Below are 26,951 nucleotides of genomic sequence, written 5' to 3' on the forward strand. Positions count from 1 at the left end.
AATCTTCCTCCCTCTTCAGCTCCCCACAGACAACTGCTAGCACCAGTTCCTTGAAAATCCCTCTGGAGATGTTCCATGCACATACAAAGAGAAGCCTTTAGTAGCATGGGTTTGCCTTGATACAGCAACAACAAACAGAGTTTTATTCTTTCTTTCTGTGAGAGAAAGCCTACTGACTGTGGGCTGGTTACAGCTTCTGATTTCCTCTCCATCAAGTGGAGGATTTCCTCCACTTGACCAGTCATCAGAAGATTCTAGCCCTCTCTCTTCGCTAGGCCTCACTGGGCAGTCCTTAGATTGAGTGCTTTGTGTGAGAGAAATAAATCCTGTCCTTTGTTTTCCTCAAATTCCTCTTTGAACCTGAATTCCAGTTAACTAAATGCAAGGAAGACAAACCCTGTACTACTGACGTCAAATGTCAGCCAAAAGTCATTTAAAAATAATAACCCAACTCTAAATTTTTGAAAAATGATACAGAAAACAGACAATCCTCACACATAGATACTATCAACAAATCACAAAGCCATTTATCTTACAGGAAGGATCAACAGATGAAAAATGGCAAAGAATTATTTCCACAATATGCTAGAATTTTTGAATAATATAAGTTGGCAACCAAAAGCAATTCAGAAGTTCAGTTTAGAATTAATGACTATACCAAGATGATACTGTTAGTTTTAGATATTAAAATGTCACTGTTTCGATATTTTCATATGGCTGGAGGGATTATAAACTGAAACATTTCTGGAGGGCAATTTGACGCTATCAAAATCCTCCCCCCAAAAAAGTCCCCCAGAAGTGCATACTCTTTGACCCTGCAATTCTACTTCTAGACATGTTAAGAAAAATATGACAAATATGCCAAAATGTACATAAAAGGATGTTCACCACAGGGTTATTTAAAATAGTGAAATAGTTCACAACTTACAATAGTAAAATGTCCAATATTAGTGGAATGGGTTAAATTATGGTGTAACCACTTATCCTTTTATGTAGTCATTAAACATGATGATATACTTCTTGAGTAGGAGTATTCAAGCTTTAGATTTATGTAGAAAAAGCAGGGGATAGAACCCTGCTCAGCAAGGTATGCCCCTCTTTTTTAAAGTTATGTTTGAGAAAATGAGGTGATGTTTTCCTTTTTTGCATATCTGTATTTTCCAGTTTTTCTTTGGGGATTATACATATTTATACCACTTAAGAAAAATAATAAAATAAATTAGGCAAAAGAAAACATCACTGTTCTGAACGCCTAGGTTAGAGCAATTCTAGCTTGGTATGGAATGAACTCTACCTGCTGGCCCCAAGATGCCTTTCCATCAGCACCTCCCACCTTTTCTTTCTAAGCCTTCAGGAAGACCCCAAGTTTGTCTCTGCCCTTGGCAAGCAGACTTGCCCAGGTGAGGCTGCCTTCAAGGCCTTTGCTCAGGCTGTTTCTGACACTTGCCCTTACCTAATTCAAGTCCTACCTACACTTGGAGGTCCAGTTGAAATGTTGCTTCCTTCAAGAACCCCTCAGACCCCCACAGGAGGAATTATCCTCTTTCTTCTTTATTTTTCAAGGCAGTTGGCAAATATCTCTATGATGACACTAGAGGCAAGCAATTTGAAACTACCCAACACCCAAATGAACTTTCACATCTATACATGTTCAAAGACTGCTGCTTAAGTTATCTGACAAGTATTTAAATCTGTGCTTGTTTAAGGCCCTACTATAGCACTTTTCATGTTGTATTATGGTTTAAGTAGCTGCCATCTCTCCACCTGCACTAATCACTTGTCTGGCTTTGGTGATGTGAGTACTCAACAAATCCTTATCGAACAGGCTAACAATAAGCATCAACTAACCTCTGATCTATAAAAATGTAAAATCATACATTCGCATACAGGTTGAATACTATGGTTCTTAATCTTTGCTATATCCACTTGATAACTGATCCTCAAATTTAAGGAGTTCTTGACACCTCCCACCTTTCCAGCTGTCCAAGGACCTACTGTGAGAATCCCTGAGAATCTACTACCTCTATACCCTATCTGTACATCTAGGATACTGGTTCTCAACCCTGACGCACATTAGAATAACTTGGGGAGTAAATGGATTAAATTCCCAATCAAAAGACATAGAGTGGCTGAATTGATAAAAAAACAAAATCCAGTGATATGCCACCTGCGAGAGACACATCTAAAGACACACACAATGAAATTGAAAGGATAGAAAAAGATGTTCCATGTAAACAATAACCAGAAGAAAGCGGGAGTAGCTATACTTATATCAGACAAAATAGACTTTCAGTCAAAAGCTGTGCCTAGAGAGCTTCCCTGGTGGCGCAGTGGTTGAGAGTCTGCCTGCCGATGCAGGGGACACGGGTTCACGCCCTGGTCCGGGAAGATCCCACATGCCGCGGAGCGGCTGGGCCCGTGAGCCATGGCTGCTGAGCCTGCGTGTCCGGAGCCTGTGCTCCGCAAGGGGAGAGGCCACAACAGTGAGAGGCCTGTGTACCGCCAAAAAAAAAAAAAAAGCTGTGCCTAGAGACAAAGAAGGTCATTATATGATGACAAAAGGGTCAATTCAATAGGAAGATAAAATAATTATAAATATATATGCACCCAACATCAGAGCACCTAAATATATAAAGCAAATATTGACAGATCTGAAGGGAGAAATTGACAGCAATGCAATAATAGTAGGGGACTTTAATATCCCAATTACAATACTGGATAGAACATCCAGATAGAAAACTGTTAAACAGCTGACTTGAACAACACTACAGACCAAATGGACCTATATATATAGACATATATAGAACCTTCCACCCAACAGCAGAAGAATGCACATCTACTCAGGTGCACATGAAACATTCCCCAGGACAGACCACATGTTAGGTCACAAAACAAGTCTTAACAAATTTGAAAAGAGTGAAATCATTCCCTGTATATTTTCTGACCACAAAGGAATGAAACTAGAACTCAATGACAGCAGAAAATGGGAAAACCTGCAAATAGGTGAAAACTAAACAACACCCTCTTAGATCAAAGAGGAAGTTGAACAAGAATTTTAAAGGTACCTTAAACAAAAGAAAAAAAAATGCCAAAATTTACGAAATGCAACAAAAGCAGTACTAAGAAGGAAGTTTAGAGTGATAAATGCCTACATTAAAAAAAAAAACAAACCCTCAAACAAACAACCCAACTTTACATCTCAAGGGACCAGAAAAAGAACAAACTAAGCCCAAGTTAGGAGAAGTAAGGAAATAATAAGATTAGAGCAGAAATAAATTGAAAAGAGAATGTGAAAAAAATAGGAAAAAAAAAACCAGAACTGTGTTGGTTTTTTGAAAATACTGACAAGCCCTTAGCAACACTAAGGAGAAAAAGACTCAAATAAATAAAATGAGAAATAAAAGAGGAGACATTACAACAGATGCCTAAGAAACAAAAAGGATCATAAGGGTCTATTGTGAACAACTATAGGTCAACAAATTGAATAAAAAGGAGACTGAATCAGTAATCAAAAACCTCCCAACAAAGAAAAGTCTAGGACTAGATGGCTTTAAAGGTAAATTCTAACAAACATTCAAAGAAGAGTTAATACCAATCCTTAAACTCTTCCAGAAATACAAGAGGGGACACTTCCAAACTCATTTTATGAGGCCAGCATCACCTGATACCAAAATCAGACAAAGATACCACAAGAAAAGAAAACTATAGGCTAATATCCCTGATGAACACAGATGCAAAAATCCCCAATAAAATACCAGCAAATTGAATTTAACATCTTGCTAAAAGGAGCATACACCAAGATCAAGTGGGATTTATCCCTGGGATACAAGGATGGTTCAACAAATGCAAATCAATCAATGTGATAAACTACATTAACAAAGCGAAAGAAAAAATCACATAATCTTTTCAATAGACACAGAAAGAACATTTAACAAAGTTCAACATCCATTCATGGACTTCCCTGGTGGAGCAGTGATTAAGAATCCACCTGCCAATGCAGGGAACACGGGTTTGAGCCCTGGTCCAGGAAGATCCCACATGCCACGGAGCAACTAAGCCCGTGTGCCACAACTCCTGAGCCTGTGTTCTATAGCCCACGAGCCACAACTACTGAGCCCACGCTCCACGACTACTGAAGCCTGCACTCCTAGAGCCCGTGCTCCACAATAAGAGAAGCAGCTGCTATGAGAAGCCCGCACACTGCAGTGAAGAGTATCCCCTGCTCGCCACAACTAGAGAAAGCCTGCGCACAACGAAGACCCAATGCAGGCAAAAAAAAAAAAAAAAAAAAAAAAAAATCCATTCATGATTTAAATTCTCAAAAAAAAAGTATAAAAGGAACTTACCTCAATGCAATAAAGGCCACGAATGAAAAGCCCACAGTTAACATCATTATTTCTTGTTAATCAAAAATATATGTGCTCTACCTCCTACGCTGCTGGTGGGAATGAAGACTGGTGCAGCCACTATGGAGAACAGTATGGAGGTTCCTCAAGAAACTAAAAATAGAGTTGCCATATGACCCATCAATCCCACTCCTGAGCATATATCCAGACAAAACTATAATTTGAAAAGATCCATGCACCCCTATGTTCATAGCAGCACTATTTACAACAGCCAAGACACGGAAACAACCTAAATGTCCATCGACTGATGAATGGATAAAGAAGATGTGGCAAATACATACATGTGTGTGTGTGTGTGTGTGTGTATCTGTGTATACACACACACACACACACACACACACACATATATACACAAAATGGAATATTACCCAGCTATAAAAAAGAATGAAATAATGCCATTTGTAGCAACATGGATGGATCTAGAGATTATCATACTAAGCGAAGTAAGTCAAAAAGAGAAAGACATATACTGTATGATATCACTTATATGTGGAATCTAAAATACAACACAAATGAACATATCTACAAAACAGAAACAGACTCCTCACAGATATAGAGAACAGACTTGTGGTTGCCAAGGGGGAGGCAGGGTGGGGGAGGGAAGGATTGGGAGGTTGGGATTAGCAGGTGCAAAGTATTATACACATGATGAATAAACAACAAGGTCCTATTGTATAGCACAGAAAACTATATTCAATATCCTGTGTTAAACCATAATGGAAAAGAATATGAAAAAGAATATATATATATGTATAACTGAATCACTTTGCTGTACAGCAGAAATTAACACAACATTGTAAATCAACTATACGTCAATAAAATTTTTTTAAATATATATGTGTTCTAAATTTCCCTTCCTAGGAAGCCAGAGTCCAGACTTTTTGCCTTATCTGATATGTGATGTGAAGCCAGGGCAGAGGATTACAATCTCTTATGGTTATCAAGCCAATTAAATCTAAGAAGTTACTCCAGTTCTTTTGAAACAGAATCCTCCAATCTTAGCAGAGAGACACTGCCCTGGGGAACTCAAGGGCTCCATGAGAGCTCAGGTTGCAGAGGAATGAAAAGCAAATCCTGAAAGACTTCAATACCCTTTTGTTCCAAAGTCTCAAACCAATGGAGCAAGTAGACACAAAAAACAAACAAACAAAAAGACATAACAACAAAGAAAATACTCACCCTAGCGGAAAACAACATTAAAAAGTAACAAGAAGCCACAGAGTCACGGAGCACCTAAAAGTAGGTACAAGGCACTGTGGCACAAACAGTCCCTTCCTTCCATTTACCAAGTCCCTGCTTTGTGCTAAGCACTTCACAAACACTGACTTGCACGATTCTGGCAACTATAACTAACTACCTGGGGATTTCTATCACCATTTCCCAGATGATTGCCAATTAACCTGAGACCCTGAGATTATATAACTTGCCCAAGATCAGAATGTACAGGAACAGGTATGCTCTTTTCAGGCAGGTGAGTTGCATTAAAAGATGATAACAATGGCAGCTAACATTTACTGGATACCGATTATGTGCCAGGCACACTTCTAGGTTCTTTTCATGCAATAACCCAGTTAATCAATTAATCTTGACAACAATCCTATGAGATAGAGACTCTTACTGTTCTCATTTCAGAGATGAGGAAATTGAGGCTCAGAGAGGCGGTATAACACTAGTTGGGTCAGGATTTATACCCAAGCAGTCTGACTCCAAGGCCCATGCTCTAACCAGTACAGAAATCAGCTCACTACATTGAACACCTACTATATGTCAGGCACTGTGCCAGCCTCACAGAATGCACACCCACGAGGAGCTTTCAGCCAGCTGGCGGACAGAGACAAGTCATCAGCCAATGGCAATGCTAGGTCCCAGATGCAGATGCTATGGAGGGCCTAGTCTCTTGTCCTATCAGTTAAGAGGCTAAGAAGTACACAGGACCAGCAACAAGCCCAGTCTTAGAGGGATGGGGTGCAGATCTAAGAACTCAAGCCTACCCAGGGCCTGAAGGGAAAGGAGAGGGAAGAGAGAAGTGTTCCAGAAAGAGCAAAACACAGGCACGAAGGCCTGGGGCAACCATAAGGGGTTTATGGCAGGTGAGGTGTAGGCTGGTGCTTCTCAAACTTTACTGTGCATATAGATCACCTGGAGGGCTTATTAAAATGCAGAGTCTGATTCCGCAGGTCTGGGGTGGGGCCTGAGATTCTGTATTTCTAACAAGCTCCCAGGTGATGACAACATTTCTAGTTCACGTGAGTAGCAAGCATGAATAGGTCTGTGTAGACAGGAGACTGGAAAACGGGTAAGGGATACATCACACAAAAGTCACACTGAGGAGTTTGGGCTTTCTCCTTAGTGCATTGGGGAGACACTGAAGAACTTTAAGTAGGAAAGAGATACATCATATCTGCAGTTTTAAAAATGACTCTGGTTACCAAGTCCACGTGTGTATGTGTTCGGGGGAAAGGTGTGTGTGTGCAGCACATTTCTGCTCCAGAGACATAGTAATATCCAGCCCTAGAGAAATTACCTATAAATTCTTGGTCAGATGTGAACAGAAGCAGCAGCCAGGTGGGGAAGCAGAATGGGAGGCAGTGGTTCTGAAACTTGAACAGGCAAGGAAATCACCAGGAGGGATTATTAAAACAGATTCCTGGGTCTAACCCCCAGAATGTCTCTTTCAGTAGCTCTGGAGCAGGGCCTGGGAATCTGCACTTCTAACAAGTCCGCAGGAGATGCTGGTACTGCTGGTCTTGTCTTGGGATAACACTCTGAGAACCACTGGTGTAGTGGAAAAAGCACAGGCTTTGGGGGCCATACAGATATGAATTCAAAGCCCTGACCCACCACTTCCTAGCTGTGTGACTTTGGGCACGTTTTTTAAACTCTTTGAGTCTCTGGTTTCTTATTTGTAATAAGAAAATAGTAATACTAAACTCATGGCAGGGCGGTTGAGTGATGATGCTGGTAAGGATTAAGTAAAGTACACAGAGTGTGTGCTTGATAAGGCAGAGTGGCTTTGCTCTGGGTTGCATCGGAAGGCAGGACCAATGAGTGCACTGCAAGGAGGGAGATATATGCTCAATCTAAGGAAACTTCCAACAAGAGAGTTATCTAGCTAAGGAAAAGGCCATAACCATGAGCAAATCAGAGAGAAGGAGGTGACCAAGGAAGGAGGTGAAAGGGGATATCCCTACCCTAGTGAGGAGAGTGAACCAGAAGCCTCATTACCTCCCATAAAACTCAAGAAATTCATGATTCCCTTGAAAATATGGGACATTCCATCAACCCAAGCAACCTAAAGGTTGAACAAAACAAGGCAAAGTTCCACCCAGAGTTGGGTTCCATAAAGACATCTTTTGGAACTTCCCTGGTGGCGCAGTGGTTAAGAATCTGCCTGCCAATAGAGGAGACATGGGTTCAAGCCCTGGTCCGGGAGGACCCCACATGCCGCAGAGCAACTAAGCCCGTGCGCCACAACTACTGAGCCTGCGCTCTAGAGCCCGCGAGCCACAACGACTGAGCCCACGTGCCACAATCACTGAAGCCTGCGCGCCTAGAGCCCGTGCTCCGCAACAAGAGAAACCACCGCAATGAGAAGTCCATGCACCACCACGAAGAGTAGCCCCCGCTCACCACAACTAGAGAAAGCCCGTACAGCAATGAAGACCCAACGCAGCCAAAAATAAATAAATAAATTTAAAAAAAAGACACCTTTTGAAGAACCTCAGAGTCAAGTAATCCAGGAGGCCAGAGAGGGGAAGTGACGTGTTCACACAGCAAATTATCTGCAGAGTAAAGGAAGTCCAGCTGTACCAAACCTGGCAGAGCTGAGTGATCAGAAGTTTGTCCCCACTGTGGGAGCCAAGCTGGGAGATAATTTGGATACCTCATGATTAGAGGTATCCAAAGAAGAACCTGATGGCACAGATTAATTGCTTTTTGTCTCCCTTTACCCTCCCTCTCTAATTCTTTTCCTCTCCAATACTTTGTCTTCCTTGCCCCTCCCCCAATTCAATGCTTTACTACCAACAAACAAATCACTCTAGTCAGTTTCACACTTATCCTTTACTTCAGGATTATTTTGAAAAGAAAAATAATGAAGGCATACTAGTTCTACTAAATATTAAAATACAGAGCTATCCAAACTGGTATTGGAGAAGACAGAAAAGACTTCAACGTAGAAACTGAAATAAGAGCAGTATCAGAAGAAAATATAGCTATACTTTTAAACAATCTTGACATGGAAAGTTTTCTAAGAAGAAAACAAAATCCAGAAGCTATTAAGAAAAAGAATATAAAGGAAGAAGGAAGAAAATGAAAAAAAAATCACCATAGAAAAAGAAAAAGACAATTTGAATAAAAATATTTCCCACACACCTGACAAAGGGCTAATTTCTTCAATACACCAAGAGCTCTTACAAACCAATAAAGGACAAATAACCCATAAGGATAAGAATGGGCAGTTAAGGGCTTCCCTGGTGGCGCAGTGGTTAGGAATCCGCCTGCCAGTGCAGCGGACATGGGCTCGAGCCCTGGTCTGGGAAGATCCCACATGCCGCGGAGCAACTAGGCCTGTGCACCACAACTACTGAGCCTGTGCTCTAGAGCTCGTGAGCCACAACTACTGAAGCCCGCGCGCCTAGAGCCCATGCTCCGAAACAAGAGAGGCCACCACGGTGAGAGGCCCACACACCACAGAGAAGAGTAGCCCCCGTTCGTCACAACTAGAGAAAGCCCACACGCAGCAATGAAGACCCAACACAGCCAAAAATAAATAAATAAATAAGAAGTATTAAAAAAAAAAAAAAAAGAATGGGCAGTTTAAATGTTCAAATGGTCAGACACAAAAAGATGCTCAACATCATTCATAATCTAAAAACTGTAAATGAAAATAATGACATCTTTTTCACCTTTCAGAGTCAAAGTTTAAAGAAAATCTGAATACACTAGATATAGGTAAATTTGGGGAGGGCAATTTAGCACAATATATACTTAAATGGAAGGTAGAATTATTATTGAAATACTGCCAACATAAGATATTAAGTTGAAAAAAAAAGATGCACAGCAGTGTATGTATAGCATAATATCATTTGTCTAAATAAATTTGTTAAAAGAATGTACCAAAGCCAAAGACATCACAAGAAAAGGAAACTACAAATACTCCTCAGGAACACAGACAGAAAAATCCTTCACAAAATATTAGCAAATTGAATCCAGCAACATATAAAAAGGTTTACACATCATGGCCAAGTGGGGTTTAGCCCAGGAATGCAAGGTTGGCTTAATATCTGAAAATCAAATAATGTAATACACCATATAAATAGAATAAAGGACAAAAACTATACAATCATCACAACTGATGCAGAAAATGCACTTGACAAAATCCAACACACATTCATGATAAAAACTCTCAACAAACTAGGAATAAAAAAGAACTTCCTCAATCAGATAAATGGTAGCTTTGAAAAACCCATGGCCAACATCATACTTGATGAAAGACTGAATGCTTCCCCCTAAGAAGAGGAACAAGGCAAGGATGTCCACTTTTCCCATTCCTATTCAACACGGTTCTATAAATGCAAATAATGTGCACTAAAGCTAATAATTAAAGTCATCCAGATTAAAAGGAAAAAGTAAAAGTGCTTTTATCTGCAGATCACATATCTTGTATCTAGAAAATCCTAAGAAATCCACAAAACAACAACTAGAACTAATAAACAAGTTGAGCCAGGTCACAGACTACAAGATCAATATATAAAAATTAATTGTATTTTTACACACTAACAACAAACAATCCAAAAATAAAATTAAGAAAATATTGCAGGGACTTCCCTGGCAGTCTTAACTACTGGACCAGGTTTGATCCCTGGTTAGGAGTCTAAGATCCCACTTGCTGCACGGTGTGACCAAAAAAAGAAAAAAAAAGAAAAGAAAATAGCTCCATCCACAGTACTTCAAAAAGAATAAAATATTTAGAAATAAGTTTTCAAAAAGGACTTGTACACTGAAAATTACAAAACATTGCTAAGAAAAACAAAAGAAGATCTAAACAATTGGAGAGACATTCCACACTGGATTGGAAGACAATATTGTTAGGATGGCAATTTTCCCCGGACTAATCTATAGATTCAGTGCAATCCCTATCAAAATCCCAGTAGGCTTTTTTGTTGAAACTGACAAGTTGACCCTGAAATTTACCTGGAAGCACAAAGGACCTAGAATATCCAAAACAACTTCAAAAAAGAACAAAACTAGAGGATTTACACTACCAATTTCTAAGCAATTATAAAGCTACAGTAATCAAGACAGTGTGGTAAGGATAAGCATAAAACCCACTGGAACGTGGACTTCCTTGGTGGTGCAGTGGTTAAGAATCCGCCTGCCAATGCAGGGGACATGGGTTTGAGCCCTGGTCTGGGAAGATCCCACATGGCGTGTAATACACTAAGCCCGTGTGCCACAACTACTGAGCCTGTGCTCTAGAGCCCGCGAGCCACAACTACTAAGCCTGAGTGCCACAACTACTGAAGCCCACGCGCCTGGAGCCTGTGTTCCACAACGAGAAGCTACCGCAATGAGAAGCCCGTGCACCGCAACAAAGAGTAGCCCCTGCTCCCCGCAACTAGAGAAAGCCTGTGCGCAGCGACGAATACCCAACACAGCCAAAAATAAAATAAATTAATTAAGTAATTTTTTTTGTTTTGTTTTGGTTTTGTTTTTGTTTTGCGGTACGCGGGCCTCTCACTGTTGTGGCCTCTCCCGTTGCGGAGCACAGGCTCCGGACGCGCAGGCTCAGCGGCCATGGCTCACAGGTGCAGCCGCTCCGCGGCCATGTGGGATCTTCCCGAACCAGGGCACGAACCCGTGTCCCCTGCATCGGCAGGCGGACTCTCAACCACTGCACTACCAGGGAAGCCCTAAATAAATAATTTTAAAAAACAAAACCAAAAAACCCCAATGGAACAAAATTAAAAGTCTAGAGATAAATCTTTGCATTTACAGTAAATTGACTCTCAACAAAGTTGCCAAAGCAATTCAATAGGGAAAGGATAGCCTTTTCAACAAATGGTACTTGGACAATTGGGTAACCACGTGCAAAAGGAACCTCACATCTCATACAAAAATTAACTAAAAATAGATCATAGACCTAAACATAAAAGCTAAAATGATAAAACTTCTAGGAGAAAGTCTGTGCCCCTGGGTTAGGCAAAGATGTCTTAGATACAAAAGCACAACCTATATTTTAAAAAACTGATAAATTGAATTTCATCAAAATTTAAAACTTTTATACTTCAAAGATATCATTAAGAAAATGAGGACTTCCCTGGTGGTGCAGTGGTTAAGAAACCACCTGCCAATGCAGGGGACACGGGTTCGAGCCCTGGTCCAGGAAGATCCCACATGCCGTGGAGCAACTAAGCCCATGCGTCACAGCTACTGAGCCTGCGCTCTAGAGCCCACAAGCCACAACTACTGAGCCCACGTGCCACAACTACTGAAGCCTGTGCGCCTAGAGCCTGTGCTCTGCAACAAGAGAAGCCACCGCAATGAGAAACCCGCGCACCACAACGAAGAGTAGCCCCTGCTCGCCACAACTAGAGAAAGCCTGCGTGCAGCAACAAAGACCCAATGCAGCCAAAAATAAATAAATAAAAAATAAATTTATTTAAAAAAAAAAAAGGCTTCCCTGGTGGTGCAGTGGTTGAGAGTCCACCTGCCGATGCAGGGGACACGGGTTCGTGCCCTGGTCCGGGAAGATCCCACATGCCGCAGAGCGGCTGGGCCCGTGAGCCATGGCCGCTGAGCCTGCGTGTCCGGAGCCTGTGCTCCGCAACAGGAGAGGCCACAACAGTGAGAGGCCCGCGTACCGCAAAACAAACAAAAAAAAAGAAATGAAAATGAAAAACAGGCCACAGACTAGGAGAAAAACCTTTGTAAATCACATATCTGATAGGGGACTTGCATCCAGAATATATAAAGTTTGGCAGTATCTTTAAAGAGTTAAACATAAACTTACCATACTGTCCAGTAATTCCAATCCTAGGCATTTACCCAAAAGAAAAGGAAATACATGTCCATACAATGACTTGCACATGAACGTTCCTAACAGCTTTGATCACCACAGTCCAAAATTGGAAACAACCCAAACACCCATCAATTGGTGAATGGATAAACAAAATGTAGTATAGCTGTACAATGGAATACTATTCAGCAATAAAAACTACCAATTCATGTTACAACATGGATGAACCTCAAAAATATTGTGCTAGGTAGAAGCCAGATGTGAAAGTCTATGTACTACATGATTTCACTTACATGAAATGCCCAGAAAAGGCAAATCTATAGAGACAGAAAGCAGATCAGTGGTTGGCTGGCTGTGGGAACAGTGTTATTGGCTGCAAGTGTCAATCCCTTGACTGTAAGGGAATTTGTTGGGGTGACAGAAATGTCTAAAACTTTGTGTCATTATGAAGATGGCTGTATAAGTCTATATGAAAAATTATTGAACTGTACACTTAAAATGGGTAATTTTATGGTGTTAAATGATACCTTCAAAAACCTGAAGAAAAAAAAATCAACTAGGGGGAGGTATAGACAAAACAAGTTTGGCAATATAATAGCAATTGCTGAAGTTGGGTAATGGGTTACAGAGGTTCTTTATACTATTTCTTCTACTTTTGTGTATGTTGGAAAATTTTTATAACAAAAGGTTTTTAAAAATAGACGTTTTATGTGCATAAAGATGTTCTGGAGAAACATTTTTTTAAAAATCAAAGACTACACCTGATGAATGGATGGTGGGGTAGCTGAGTGACTTTCTTTTCATTTATAGCTTTCATACTTTTTCCCAAGTATATGGATCACCTATATTCAAAATAAATACATTGACACTTTAAGAAGGGGAAGGCTGCCTCTGAAAATACATGGGCAAGTTCCCCCAAAGATGTGCAGAAAATGGGAGCTACAAGGTAAGAATGATGCAGAGGAGATTCTGAAGCCAGGTGTGTGGGTAACCAGACCAGATCAGTAATTCTTAATCTTGGGAAAGTGTTGCAAATCCCCCTAAGAATCTTAAAAAGCTACAGACGCTGCTCCCAGAAAAAAACACTCCGAAATGCAGAATCTGATGTATGATTCCAAGAGGATCAAAGGACCTAGAAGTTCACGGGCCCTTGATAAAGACCCCTGTACTGGATCCCATTCCAACTTTTGTGATTATCTGACTTAATTACCTCTGTAGCCCTGATAGCCTCATAGAGGATGTTTGACCCATATTTCATTTCTGTAAGGAAATTAGGGAGAAGCAAAGTACCTGCTTCTTGGGAAATTCCTTTATATCTTCCTTTAATTTTTAATTGATCACCACAGGAACTCTCACATGAGGTTCAGTTTGAAAAGCCAATTAAGTATTTAGGAAACATCTGCTGCAAGTTCAGAGCCATGAAAGGAGCAGAGTCCTAGGAGAGGTGAACCAGTCCATTCAACGTTATTTTGCTTGACTTGGTTTCCAAGTCACAAGACTGCAAAGGCAGCATGTCAAGGAACAAGGTGATGGCAATCTAGAAGCCCTTGTGCTGTAATCTAACACCCTATCACTGGCAAAGATATGGGTGACCTGAAAAGTTATAAAGCTCGAGAGGCCTAAGAATCAAGGTCTTGCCCTCCCTATCTACTTTATTCTTGGGGGCTGGGCACGCAGAAAATTTTCTCCGAAACAACAGCCCAATGAAGGACTACTAGGACCAAAAATCACCCCTCACCCCCCGCCCAAATTTGCACCACCCAGTTTGAAAGGTATGAACAATTAACTTCTTCCAAAGAAAATAGGAAGTTTCCCCTGAGAACTGAAAATTATTTCATTCACTCATATTTCTCTGTGGGCAGAAGTTAACCTTTTGTTTTCTGGAGCCCTCTGCCTTACAGTCGTCTTTCCCATAAACAGCATCACCTAGAGATAGAGTCTGGCCAATCTGAACAGCCTTCCTGGTTTCTATTCCATGCCTTTCCCGCTGCAAAAGCAGCACCTTCCCTTAAGAGTAAGCTAGATTCTTCTTTTTCCTTTTCAAAGATACAGTCACCATTTTAAGATTGCTCAGTAACTGCTCCCCAGGGCTGCGAAGAACAAAGAAAAAGGCTTTGGGGCACAGTTTGCAAACAGTTAACTGAAATCAGTTACCTAATCAGTTAAAGCTCCCTAAGAATTCAACCACACATGAAGGACAGCTAAAGACCTGAGGAAGAAAAACAAACAAACAAATGAACCAAAACAATCACACAAGCAAAAAAACCAAACCAGAACCAAATTAGCCACAGGAGACTGAAAATGTAGCCTTTATTTCAGAGCCCAAAGACACAGAACAGCTGTTGAGCAGAGACACACAAAAAGACTCAAAACTGTTCTTTGGGGGTAGGGAACAACCCACAGCAGGCTGTGGAAGTCCAGGTGAAACTAGTAACTACCCTCACCAAGCAAAAGACAACCAGACCCAAACCTTGAGGCTAGCAAGTGCAGAAATAAAACATAAAAAATGCACTGACCTTCCCTCTCCCCCTGGGTATTTGTAAAAGGACTCTCAGTTAGCCCAAGCAATAGGCTTAGATGGTTCGTCTCCTAAAGACTTCAAACCATGGAGTAGGAAAGTTACAGAGAGCTCTCTTTGCGCTAGGCATGTTCATCTCATATTTCATTTAATCAGCACAACAATCCTTTGAGGAGAGTATCATCCTCATTTTAAAAATAAGGAAACCGGGCTTCCCTGGTGGCTCAGTGGTTAAGAATCCGCCTGCCAATGCAGGGGAGGTGGGTTCGAGCCCTGGTCCGGGAGGATCCCACATGCCGCAAAGCAACTAAGCCCGTGTGCCCCAACTACTGAGCCTGTGCCCTAGAGCCTGTGAGCCACAACTTCTGAGCCCACGTGCCACAACTACTGAAGCCCACGCACCTAGAGGCCGTGCTCCACAACAAGAGAAGTCACTGCAATGAGAAGCCTGCGCACTGCAACGAAGAGCAGCCCCCGCTCGCCGCAACTAGAGAAAGCCCGCGCGCAGTAACGAAGACCCAACGTAGCCAAAAAAAAAGGTAAAAATAAGGAAACCGATTCGGATGAAAAAGTTTTTTGTTTTTTTGGTTTTTTTTTTGCGGTACACGGGCCTCTCACTGTTGTGGCCTCTCCCGTTGCGGAGCACAGGCTCCGGACGCTCAGGCTCAGCGGCCATGGCTCACGGGCCCAGCCGCTCCGCAGCATGTGGGATCTTCCTGGACCGGGGCACGAACCCGTGTCCCCTGCATCGGCAGGCGGACTCTCAACCACTGTGCCACCAGGGAAGCCCGGATGAAAAAGCTTTAAAGATGTATGGTGGTGACGGTTGCACAATAATGTGAAGGTACTTAATGCCACTGTACACTTAAAATAGCTAAAATGATGAATTTTATGTTATGTTTATTTTACCACAATAAAAAAATGTTTTTAAAGTAACAGGTTTAAAGAAGCAAATAGTTTTACCAAAGTCATAAAACCAATCAGAGTGTCAGATTCTAGCCCAGGTCCTTAGACCAAGCCTTAGTTTCTTCATTTGTAAAATGGGCTTTTGTAAGTATTAGACGGAATAATGGATCAGCCTATGGTTTATCAACTGAAATGTATCTTGTGAGCAGAAATCTCCCCTTCAAAGTTAGGTAACATAGGGGATTACCACACCTTTTCATATTGCTTTTGAATCAGAATGTCAGAATAGGAAAAATGTTATAGAGACCACCTCATTCAGGGGTTGCAAGTTCAACCACCTAGAGGGGCCAGGCAAGTTACCTAAATGGTGAAGGAAGGAACAGGACACGAGGGAGTGGAAGAGAAAATGACAAACTGGGTCCTGCATGGGGAATGCTCCTGACGAGGGACTTGGGCCCAAATTTTCAAGAAAAAATGAAACTTTAGAGTTTTTGTAATGTGAAATCTCCCAATTATTAAATATTGGCAACTAATTAGAAAACATTTAAAGTCCTGTGCCTGCCAATCTCCATCCTCCACCCCCACCACCCCAATCAAATCCATATGAAGATGCGGTCCATAAACTGTCTATTTATAGCATCTGATCTACTTCATTAGAAACTGAGGCCCAAAGACGTTAAGTGACTTGCCAGGACACCCAGACTCCCTTCCAAACTGGCTTACGAATTCAGCTCCAATTTGTGATTTGATTTTGTTTTTTAAGAACTGCTAGTAGCATTTAGCATAGCCTCTGAATACAAAACCTTCAGACTTCAACCCTGGGAGGTCTGTCAGTTTAATGTTCGGGCATAGGTGAGAAATCATGGTAGGGGGCAGAGAAGGAAGCAATGAAGAGGAATGAGACGGAACCAAGAAGTCGCGGTGTCCCCAGCCGTGCCCCACTTGGGAACTACCAGTGTCAGCAAATGGTTCAGGGATCAAAGCAGGTTTGGGGTGGTAGGTGGCTCCTACCATTCGTCTACGGCCAGATGGCCCTGTTCATCCTGGGTCCTTCCCACCTTCCTGCCAGTGCCCAGAGATCAAAACTCAACCTTCTCCAACATTCTGTGACCTGCTTCTTTAATGCTGAGATCAAAGGGGAACTTTTGTCCAAGTTGTAAAAGAGAAACCAAGAGGCAACTTAATGCCATCTCTGCCTTCTCTGGACTTCCTGAGGGGATTAAGGGCACTCCTTTAAAGGGATTCCTCAGAGAAACACATTTGTACCAAGGCCTGGTGTCGGCGCCTCAGCTCCAAAGACGCAGTGACTCCTGCAGAACATGTGCCAGGTGGAGCAACTCGAGAGAGCAGACAACACAACCAACAGACAGCCGCTTGGGAAGACCACAGGGATTATGGTCATGAAAAATAAAAATCAATCTGATTTTATAGGCATATTAGCAAAAATCACCTTAAATACAAGTACTGTAAACCACAAAATTTTCAACCAAGACTTTAGAAATCCTCAAGTCTAAATCTTAATTTCACATATGACATGTGTTGAAACAAACCAAAAAAGCCAAAATAATCTGCCCCAGGCTACACGGTGGATCAGTGGCAGTGCTGGGACTAAGCTCCGGCTGCTGACTCCTGCTCCAGTGCTCTTTCCTCAATGGGCTGATGCCCATCCACATGTGAGGCCCAGGGGAGACAGCAACTTGTCACACACAGGACTGGTAGCAGAGTCCAGGCCTCCTGCCTCTTGTTCCAGGCCTCTATCATCCAGATTCCACCACTAAAAACGGCTCCTGTGCTTCTGACTGGGTTGGGGGGGCCAGTGCGGGATGGGACGGGGGGCGGGGGGGAACTGGCTAGCACTGCTTCCATCTGCTCAAAGGAACCTTGAGGTCATTCTGGCCATTCCCCTGCCTCTGGACTGGATCAAACCCAAGTAACCTCAAAACAGTGAGAACTGAGCCAGCAGTTCCACTCCTAGGTATATACCCAAGAAAACTGAGAACCTATGTTCACGCAAAAACTTGTACACAAAATGTTCATACCAGTGTTATTCGTAACAGCCAAAAAGTGGAAACGATCCCAAAGTCCATCAACGGATGAAAGGATAAACAAAACGAGGTCTATCCATACAGTGGAATATTATTTGACCATAAAAAGGAATGAAATATTGATACATGCTACAACATGGATGACGTTTGAAAACATTATGCCATGTAAAAAAAAAAAGTCAGATACAAAACACCACATATTGTTTGATTCCATTTATATGAAATGTCCAGAAAAGAAAAATCTATACAGACAGAAAGTATATTAGTGGTTGCCAGGGACTGGTGGGAAAGGAGGAGTGGGAAGTGGCTGCTAATGGGTTTCTTTATAGGGTGATGAAAATGTTCTGGAAGTAGATAGCAGTGAAGGTTACACAACTTTGTGAATATACTAAAAACCACTGAACTGTAAACTTTAAAAGGGTGAATTTTATGGTATATGAATTATATTCCAATAAAAAGGGAAAAAGATAAAACCCAAAACAGTATAAACAATGATTATGTGAGAGAAATACACAGAGTTTTATTCTCCAAATGGAGGTTTCTAGACTCCTGAGATGCCTACAAATGCATTCAATGGACATTTCCCAAGTTCCATGAAAATAATATTCCCCAAAGCATATTCCATATGATCAAGAGTTCCGTAAGGAGTGAGACATGAGCCTGCTTCTCACCTCAGACCCAGCTAGATCAACTCAGTATCCTGTAACTTTATAGAGTCGTCTAAATCCAGGGCAGGAGGAAGGCAGGAAAACTAGAGAGCTTCAGTTTACACCAGCCACCTACTCCTATGCTGCAGGAATTTCAGGAAACCCCATTGTGCTAACACAGACCTGGGAGGTGGCAGCCAACCCCTGGGGAAGAAGAACAAATCACTAAGGAGGGGAAGGGGGAGAAACACATAAATACCACTTGAAACTTGCGTCCACAACCCTAACTTGCAAAACAAAAGAATAAACCAAAACCCAGCATGTTCCCACGGTCACTGAATCTATTAGCTCACTTCCTCTTTCCTTGTATGACTTGCCTCAAAACCCAGATACCCCAAAGCAGATCCACACACTTCCATTCCCAACAGCTGTGCAACAACCTATGTGTACGAGGGTGTGGGGACTGTTCTGACTTGCGTGTAATGAAGTGCTTAATACAGACCAAGCTCAAGTCCATCTGCCCACTCTGCCTGTCACACATATCCCCCTGTAATAAACTTGCTTCCATGCCTTTTCACCATTGCATCAAACGTGAAGTTTCTCACGTGCACTCTTTAAAATGGCCTCTGTGGGTCACTGTATACATTACATCCTCAGTTTCTTGAAATCAGTTACAGTATTCATGAAAGCACAGGACGACACTCCCAGGTGACACTACAAACACGAAATCACTGTGCTTTCCACTGTCCTTAGAATAAAATCCAAACTCCTTTCCATTGTTTCTCTGCAGGCTGAGAACAAGCCGGCTCCCTTAATGTAATGTTCTGGAGAGGATGGGAAGGCGAAGCACCTAACAGAACAGTCTTTCAAAATGCAGTCCACAGACTGTAAACTGTAGACTACAACCCACCACAATTATAGGCATGCTTCTAGAAACACAGCTCTTCCTGCCTCTCTGCCATTTCCTCTTGTATCATTCTCTGCACCACACCCTGACTCCTCACCATGTTTCAGTCCCTCCAGCCTTCTATGTTCCTCAAACATACTCTTTCCCACCTTGGCCCTTTACGCTTGCCATTTCCTTTACCTGGAACACTCTTTGCATTGCTAGTTCCTTCTTGTCAATCAGGTCTCAACTCATGTCACTTTCTCTGAGAAGACTTCTCTGACCACTTAATGCAAAGCAGGTGCATCACCCTGTCATCCCCAATCACTACCATTTCACCTTGCCATCTTCACAGCACTTACTACTACCTGACACTACCTTGTTCATGTATTTGTTTACTTACTCACTGCCTGTCTCCTCAGACTAGAAAGGCTCCACGAAGGTAGGGACCTTGACCCTCTAATTCGCCAGAACATCTCTAGGTCTTGGCACAGAGCAGGCCCTCAAATATTTGTTGATTAAATAAATGTGTACCAGAAATATGTTAACTTATTACCTCTTAAAAACCTCAGAACAGGGCAGGAATTTCCCAGTGCAATGCAATAAATGCCATTTTATTGAACTTTTGTAAAAGCGGGTGTGACTTTTCCTGTTAAGTTCTTATGCCATTCTTGTTCTGAATGTGGCCCAGAAAAAAAATGCGTTTCAACATACCACTTTGGGGATTTTTATCAGGCAAGACTGTGAAGACTTTTACCTGACCTCTGAGGTTCTAAACAAGGAATCCCTTTATTAAACAAAAAGGATAATTTATCAGTTGGTTAACAGAAGGAGGGAAATTTGTTATCAGCCAATATCCTACCCTTGTTTGGAGAAAATCAACACCAAAGAATTTAAACAACAATCTTCTTTACTAAAGTCAAATGCCCTTTGTGTGCACTCCCAGGATGCAATTATCTGCTGAGGAAGCAACATACAGGAACACCCAGACAATCACTCTGGACTAAGTGACTTAGTTTTGGTTCTGGTCTCTTGACAAGCAGAATGTGAGCCGAGCTTCTGGAAGAAGAAAGGGCCAGTCCTTCATAGATCTACTTCCAGCGTTCTGTACCAGAAGCCAGCAAGTTCTGACCCACTTTCCAGGCACAGCTTATCCACATACCCTTATTCACACACAGGCTTCATCCTGTAGGGGCACGGGAAGGGGAGGGGGGCAGGCGGGGCTGGTACAGTGTTTTTCGAAACGTAGTTACAGACCATCTCGATCATAATCGCTACAGTGCTAATAAAAGTGCAGATTCCTGGGCATCATCTAGCCCTAAGGAATTAGAATCTTTGGAAACTGCATTTTTAACAACCTCCAAGCACACACCCCGAGTCTTATGCACAGTTAAGTTTGAAAACCAGTGGGATAAAAGCTCCCTATGAGAGAGGCAGGGAGTTGAGAGAAGACAGGAGAAATGATTAGGGAAGAATCTGGGGATGGAGGATGGGGGGGGGGGCAAAGGCATGCTTCCGGGTATCGGCAGTCAAGACAAGTGCGCGGTGGGAACAGCTGAGGGTACAGGTGAAGACAGGGCTCTGGAAAAGATCTGACACAGTATTTGGGCTGGAAGGTTGGTCAGAGGTGAGGACGCATCCGCGGACTGGTCAAGACAGTGGGGAGGCGGAGAGAGCAGGGTCTGGACGTGAGAGGGAGGAGCGAAGGTGGGAATAACTGGGGGCTCTTCAGAGAGATCAGGGCTGGAAAGTGAAAACTGGGAAATGGGAGTCACAGGATGCGGAGACCAAAGCCAGAATAGGAACCGACGGAGGCGGTGTTTGAGACCTTTCCTCCGACCCAGTGCCTCCCCCAAAACTTCGGGCCTTGACAAGACTGAGTGCGGGGCAAAGGCCGGAGAGGGGGAGTTTGGGGGAGTCAAGTCCTGTCAGGGATGTCCCTCAGGCCTGCACTAGGAGTCCCTGAGGTGGCTCGGGCCAGGCATGGGACGCCGGAAAGTCCTGGGATCTCCCGGAGGGCCCCGCTCCATCTCCGGCTCCCGGAGCCTCCTTCACTCACCATCGCAGCCGCCATCTTGGATCCACGTGTCGTCGTAGTGACGTCAGCGGAAGTAGTGTTTCCCTGGTTACGGAGTTAAACTCCGCAAGGTGCTGCCTGCCTTCAGTTGCTCCTTTCGTGGCGGTGAGTGGAGGGGCAAAGAAGACTTAGCTGCTGATCGGTAGCTTGGTCTGGGGAGTCAGGTCGCTGATTAGGTGAAAAGAGAGAATGGTGTAACTACGGGAGCCATGTTAACTCCTGGCAGAGCCTGCTCCTCCCACTCTTGACACTGCATTGTGGGTAATAGAGGTGTGAGTAAACGCACTTGTTTTGTGGACTCCATTTTTACTATTGGCAGGAAGACCCGTTGCCAGGGTTACCTGAGGCCCCTGATATGGGTGAGTGGGATGGGTACCAGGGCTCTATTAGCAGAATAATTTGTAATTATATATTTAATTACTTGCTTGAATATCCTATATCCTCTCCAATAAAATATAATTCCTATGTGGGTAGGATCCTGCCTTTTATTTAACCTCGCTCTGCCTCATTCTTATCTGTGAAATGCAGAGGGGATGATTATAATACCTTCATCATACGTTTATGATGAGGATCCAATGACATAATGTTACATACTATTATTCAATAAATAATTGTCATTAGACTCTTATGTATACTCCTTCTGGCATATGTTAGGTGCCCAACACAATACACTAATTAAATGAATGAAGGAAAAGCAGCATCTTTAATGGAGGGAAACATCTTTGAATGTGGACTTAACCATGTGCTACTTACCTAAGTGTGGGACTCGAGGCAAGTCACTCATCGTTCCTAAGCCTCAGTTTCCAGTAGCTGGAAAAGGAGACCCAAAGAGTTGTGGAGTTAAAATTGGGAGAGACCTGAAAGTTCTCTTGGTCCATGTATCACTGTAAGGTGGATACAGTACCAGTGCTATCTGCAACTGTTAGGAAAAGTTGTAAAAAAATAATAATGGTGGGACTTCCCTGGTGGCGCAGTGGTTAAGAATCCACCTGCCAATGCAGGGAACACGGGTTCGAGCACTGGGCCGGGAAGATCCCACATGCCGCGGAGCAGCTTAACCCGTGTGTCACAACTACTGAGCCCGCGTGTGGCAACTACTGAAGCCCGCGCGCCTAGAGCCCGTGCTCTGCAACATGAGAAGCCTGCGCACGGCAACGAAGAGCAGCCCCTGCTCGCTGCAACTAGAGAAAGCCCATGCTCGGCAGCAAAGACCCAACACAGCCAAAAATTAATTAATTAATTAATTTTAAAAAGACAAAAGAATAATAATGGTTAATAATAATAATCACTTACTGAACATTTGTTGTGTGCTGCAGCATTTAGCATTATGCTAAAACTATTCATAAGACTCTCTTATCTAATCCTACCTCTTGGCAGGGGGCAGTTGAACTCTGTTGCCCACCTACAAGCACCACTATGGTGGATTGCCAGACAAAGAAGGCTGCCAACAAGTCTTCCCATCTTTTTGTGAGCATACTGTTTCTCCCGCCAAGAGGTAGACGCTTGTTCTCTTCCTTTTGAATCTGGCTGGCCACATCATTTGCTTTAGCCAATAGAATGTGGTACAGATGACGCTGCCAGTTCTGGGTCTAAGCCTTAAGAGACTTGGCAGCTTCTGTTTCCATCATCTTGGGTCTAAAGATGTGTGGCTACCCAGCTGGAGAGCCACATGGAGAGGGAGAGAGGCCCAGGCATCTCCTCAAGTTACTCTGGAAATTCTAGTTGAGCACTAGGCATACAAATGGAGTCATCATGGACATTCTAACCCTAGCTGAACTGCCAACAGAATACAGCCACATGCATAACCTTATCTGACACTACATGGAAGAAAAAAACTGCCCAGCTGAGCTCGGTTGTTTTAGATTTTGGAGTGGTTTCTCATGCAGCAATAGATAATTGAAACATACACTTATTAACTCTTGTGACCCACACAACTATCCTGAAGAAGAGCACAACAGATAAATCCCCAAGGGGGAAGAAGTTTGAGAGACTGGGGGGGGGGGTGAAATTTGCCGGAGTTTCATAGCTAGTAAGCCATAGGTTCCAAACTTGCAATCAGTTCTCCTGGAGCTTGAATCCTGGGTGTTTCCCACCATTTCTGGATGCCTGAAGAAGGATGACTGATAAGGACCAAAGTTCCGTGAATGGCATATTCCTCAGTATTTCCATTTTTCCCCTCATACTTTCTGTTTTTCCCATAGGGCTTTCATGACCCAGTCTCCTTTAGTAACATACATACATCAGAATCTTGGAGTAAGACTGCTTGGGTTTAGATCCCATCTCTGTCACCCCCCAGCTCCATGGTATGGGCAAATTTCACTTTTCCCTTAATTTTTTTTATTGTAAAATATACATCACATAAAATTTACCATTTTAATCACTTTTAAGTGTACAATTCAGTGGTATCAAGTACATTCACAATCTTGGGCAGTCATTACTACCCTCCATCTCCGGAAACTTTTCATCATCCCAAACTGAAACTCTGTACCCATTAAACTCTAACTCTGCATTATACCTTCCCCTCAGCCCCTGGTAACCACTATTCTACTTTCTGTCTCTATGAATTTGCCTATTCTAGATACCTCATATAAATGGAGTTATGCAATATTTGTCCTTTTGTGTCTGGCTTATTTCATTTAGCATAATGTCTTCAAGTTTCATTCATGTTGTAGCATGTATCAGAATTTTATTCCTTAAGACATTTGGGTGGTTTCTACCTTTTGGCTATTGTAAATAATGCTGCTATGAAATATCTGTTCAAATCCCTGCTTTCACTTCTTTTAGGTGTACACACAGAAGTGGAATTGCTGAATCATATGGTAATTCTATGTTTAACTTTTTGAGGAACTGGTATACTATTTCCCACAGTAGCTGTATCATTTTACATTCCCATCAGTTATGCACAAGGGTTCTAATTTCTCCACATCCTCACCAACACTTGTTATTTTCTGTTGTTGTTGTTATATTTAATAATAACCATGCTAATGGGTGTGAAGATGGGCAAGTTTTTGAACCTCTCTAAACCTCAACTTCCTCATCTGTAGAGCATGGATCATAAAAGACCTTACCTCGTAGGATGGTTATGTGGGCTGAATAAGTTAATATATGTCAAAAGATTAGAATAGTGCCTGTCACATGGTAAGTGCTATATACATATTTGCTGTTATTACTTTGAGGTCAGTAGGCCTGCCTTTTTATCTCTGGAATGGTGGAAACATTAAGATAAAGATAAGTTGAGAAACTTGGACAACGTAACCCAGCAAATCAGAAGGGGGATAAGGCTTGACTCAAATCCATTGAGTCAAGTCCATGCCTCCGTTGTACATCCAGATAGACAGACAAAACCAAACCCAAACTAGAGGGGTCTTATAGGAGCATCGAGGCATGTAGTTCCAGACACCTGCAAAAATGCTTCTCCAAGGAAAACTGGAGGGTGGGGCTGGGCTTAGAGGAAGCAAATCCGATCCTTAGATATCTCCAAGGAAAAGGATAGGATGTATTAATCTATGTCCTTCTCACAGTGGTGTCAGTTATCTATTGCTACATAACGCACTACCCTAAAACTTAGTGGCTCAAAACAACAATGATTTATTATTTCCCTTGATTGTGTAAGTTGGCCATCTGGGAAATTCTGATGGTTTCAACTGGGATCTTTCATACGCTCTCATCTGACAGCTTAACTGGGGCTGGAGGGTCCAAGGTGGCCTCATATATTTGGGAGGTTGGTGCTGACTATCAGAAGGGCCTCTCTCTCCACATGGTCTTTCATCCTCAACAAGGGCAGCCTAGGCTTCTTCACATTGTGGTCTCAGGGGTCCCTGAGGGTGAGAGCAAAAGCTGCTAGCCTCTTCCTAATGCCTAAGCTTCAGAAATCCCATAGCATCAGCTCTGTCACAATCTGTTGGTCAAAACAAGTTACAAGATCAGTCCAGAGTCAAAGTGGGAGGGGATCACACACAGGCATGAGTTCAAGGAGGCATGATTCATTGGGGGTCATTTTGTCACAAACCATGGCGCAATCCTTGCCTAGGCCACCCTCCCCTCTCTCCCCTGGGCATCTGGGGTGATTTTTTTCTACACTCACTCTTGTCACCTCTAATATCTATTTAACCATCAAAGTCATCTTTTAAAAAACAAGAATCAACTGCTTCTTCCCTGTTTAAAACTCTCGAATGATTCCCACTGTGGTAACAGAAAATCCCAAGTCCTCACCATGGCCTGCAAGGGCCTTCATGATCTGGCCTTGACTCCTACACTGTCCCCTTTACTCACCAGGCTCCAGCCACACAGACCTACTTGGAACTTGCCGAGCTCATCTCTATCTCAGGGCCTTTGTACTTGCAATTCCTTCTCTCTGGAATATTCTTCTCTCAACATTTTGTGTAATTAGCTCCTTCTCATGATTAGGTCTCAGCTCAACTGTCACCTCAGAGAGCTGTTCCCTGCCCCCCCAACACAGTTGGGAACACACGCACGTACACACACACACAGATACTTTGGTTATTTCTTATTGTCCTTCTTCCATGAAAGCCTACACTGGGTCTATGGTGTTCCCAACTGTGTCCCTATTAAGTATGTGCTCAAAAAAATATTTGTTGAATGCTTGCATTATGAATTAATCTTAGGCCTCACTCTGTCAGTTGGGAATAGATCCGGCTGCAAGGAAGACACACACTGCCCCCCTGGAAAATAACAGTGGCTTAACAAGATGAACACTTACTTTTCTCTGTCTTAGTTTGCTTTTCTCCAGAAGCTGACTCTGAGACAAGGATTCAAGCAAAAGTACTTTATCTGGGAGGTAAAGGGATGCCAGAAGGCAATGGTGTGCAGAAGCCAGCTTCTACTGTTTGCAAGAGCTGATAGTTAAATTCTCAGAAATTTTGTGAGCCAGTTGTTGAATACGGGCATTATTGAAAATTAAATTATATACATTTAAAATTAAATAAGTGGTATTAAAAACAAAAGTATGAAATATTCAAAACTCATTTCCTAATAATTTTACTAGATTTTATTATTTGCTAAGCTCTTGATTTTATTTACATCTATTTTATGTGTATGACAGAAATACTGTTATTTCACGTGCTGCTACACATCTCTTCCCAGCTCTGTATTCAGTGACTTTGGGTTGGTAGCAGAGACAGTTTATCCATTAACACAGTAGGTACAGTGCCCAAGGCCCAACATACTTTTAGGGTCCACGAAATGTTTAAAAGAAATTAATTCCTTTTAAAATCAGAAGGCAAGGGCTTCTCTGGTGGCGCAGTGGTTGAGAGTCCGCCTGCCGATGCAGGAGACACGGGTTCGTGCCCCGGTCTGGGAAGATCCCACATGCCACGGAGCGCCTGGGCCCGTGAGCCATGGCCGCTGAGCCGGCGTGTCTGGAGCCTGTGCTCCGCAACGGGAGAGGCCACAACAGTGAGAGGCCCGCATACCACACAAAATAAAA

General features: G+C 42.7%; 1 protein-coding gene across 1 annotated transcript in view; it reads right to left on the reverse strand.

The window, feature by feature from the left end:
* The window catches only part of TM9SF4 (transmembrane 9 superfamily member 4), a 56,598-nt gene extending 35,010 nt beyond the window's left edge, over positions 1-21,588 (reverse strand). The window contains exon 1 of the mRNA XM_060031070.1: positions 21,488-21,588. Within this exon, the coding sequence (XP_059887053.1) occupies positions 21,488-21,502 (15 nt within the window). The 5' untranslated portion in view covers positions 21,503-21,588. The remainder of the gene's footprint in view (positions 1-21,487) is intronic.
* Positions 21,589-26,951: the final 5,363 nt, after the last annotated feature.

This window comes from Delphinus delphis, chromosome 15 (assembly GCF_949987515.2).
Source record: "Delphinus delphis chromosome 15, mDelDel1.2, whole genome shotgun sequence".
Classification (NCBI taxonomy): Eukaryota; Metazoa; Chordata; class Mammalia; order Artiodactyla; family Delphinidae; genus Delphinus; species Delphinus delphis.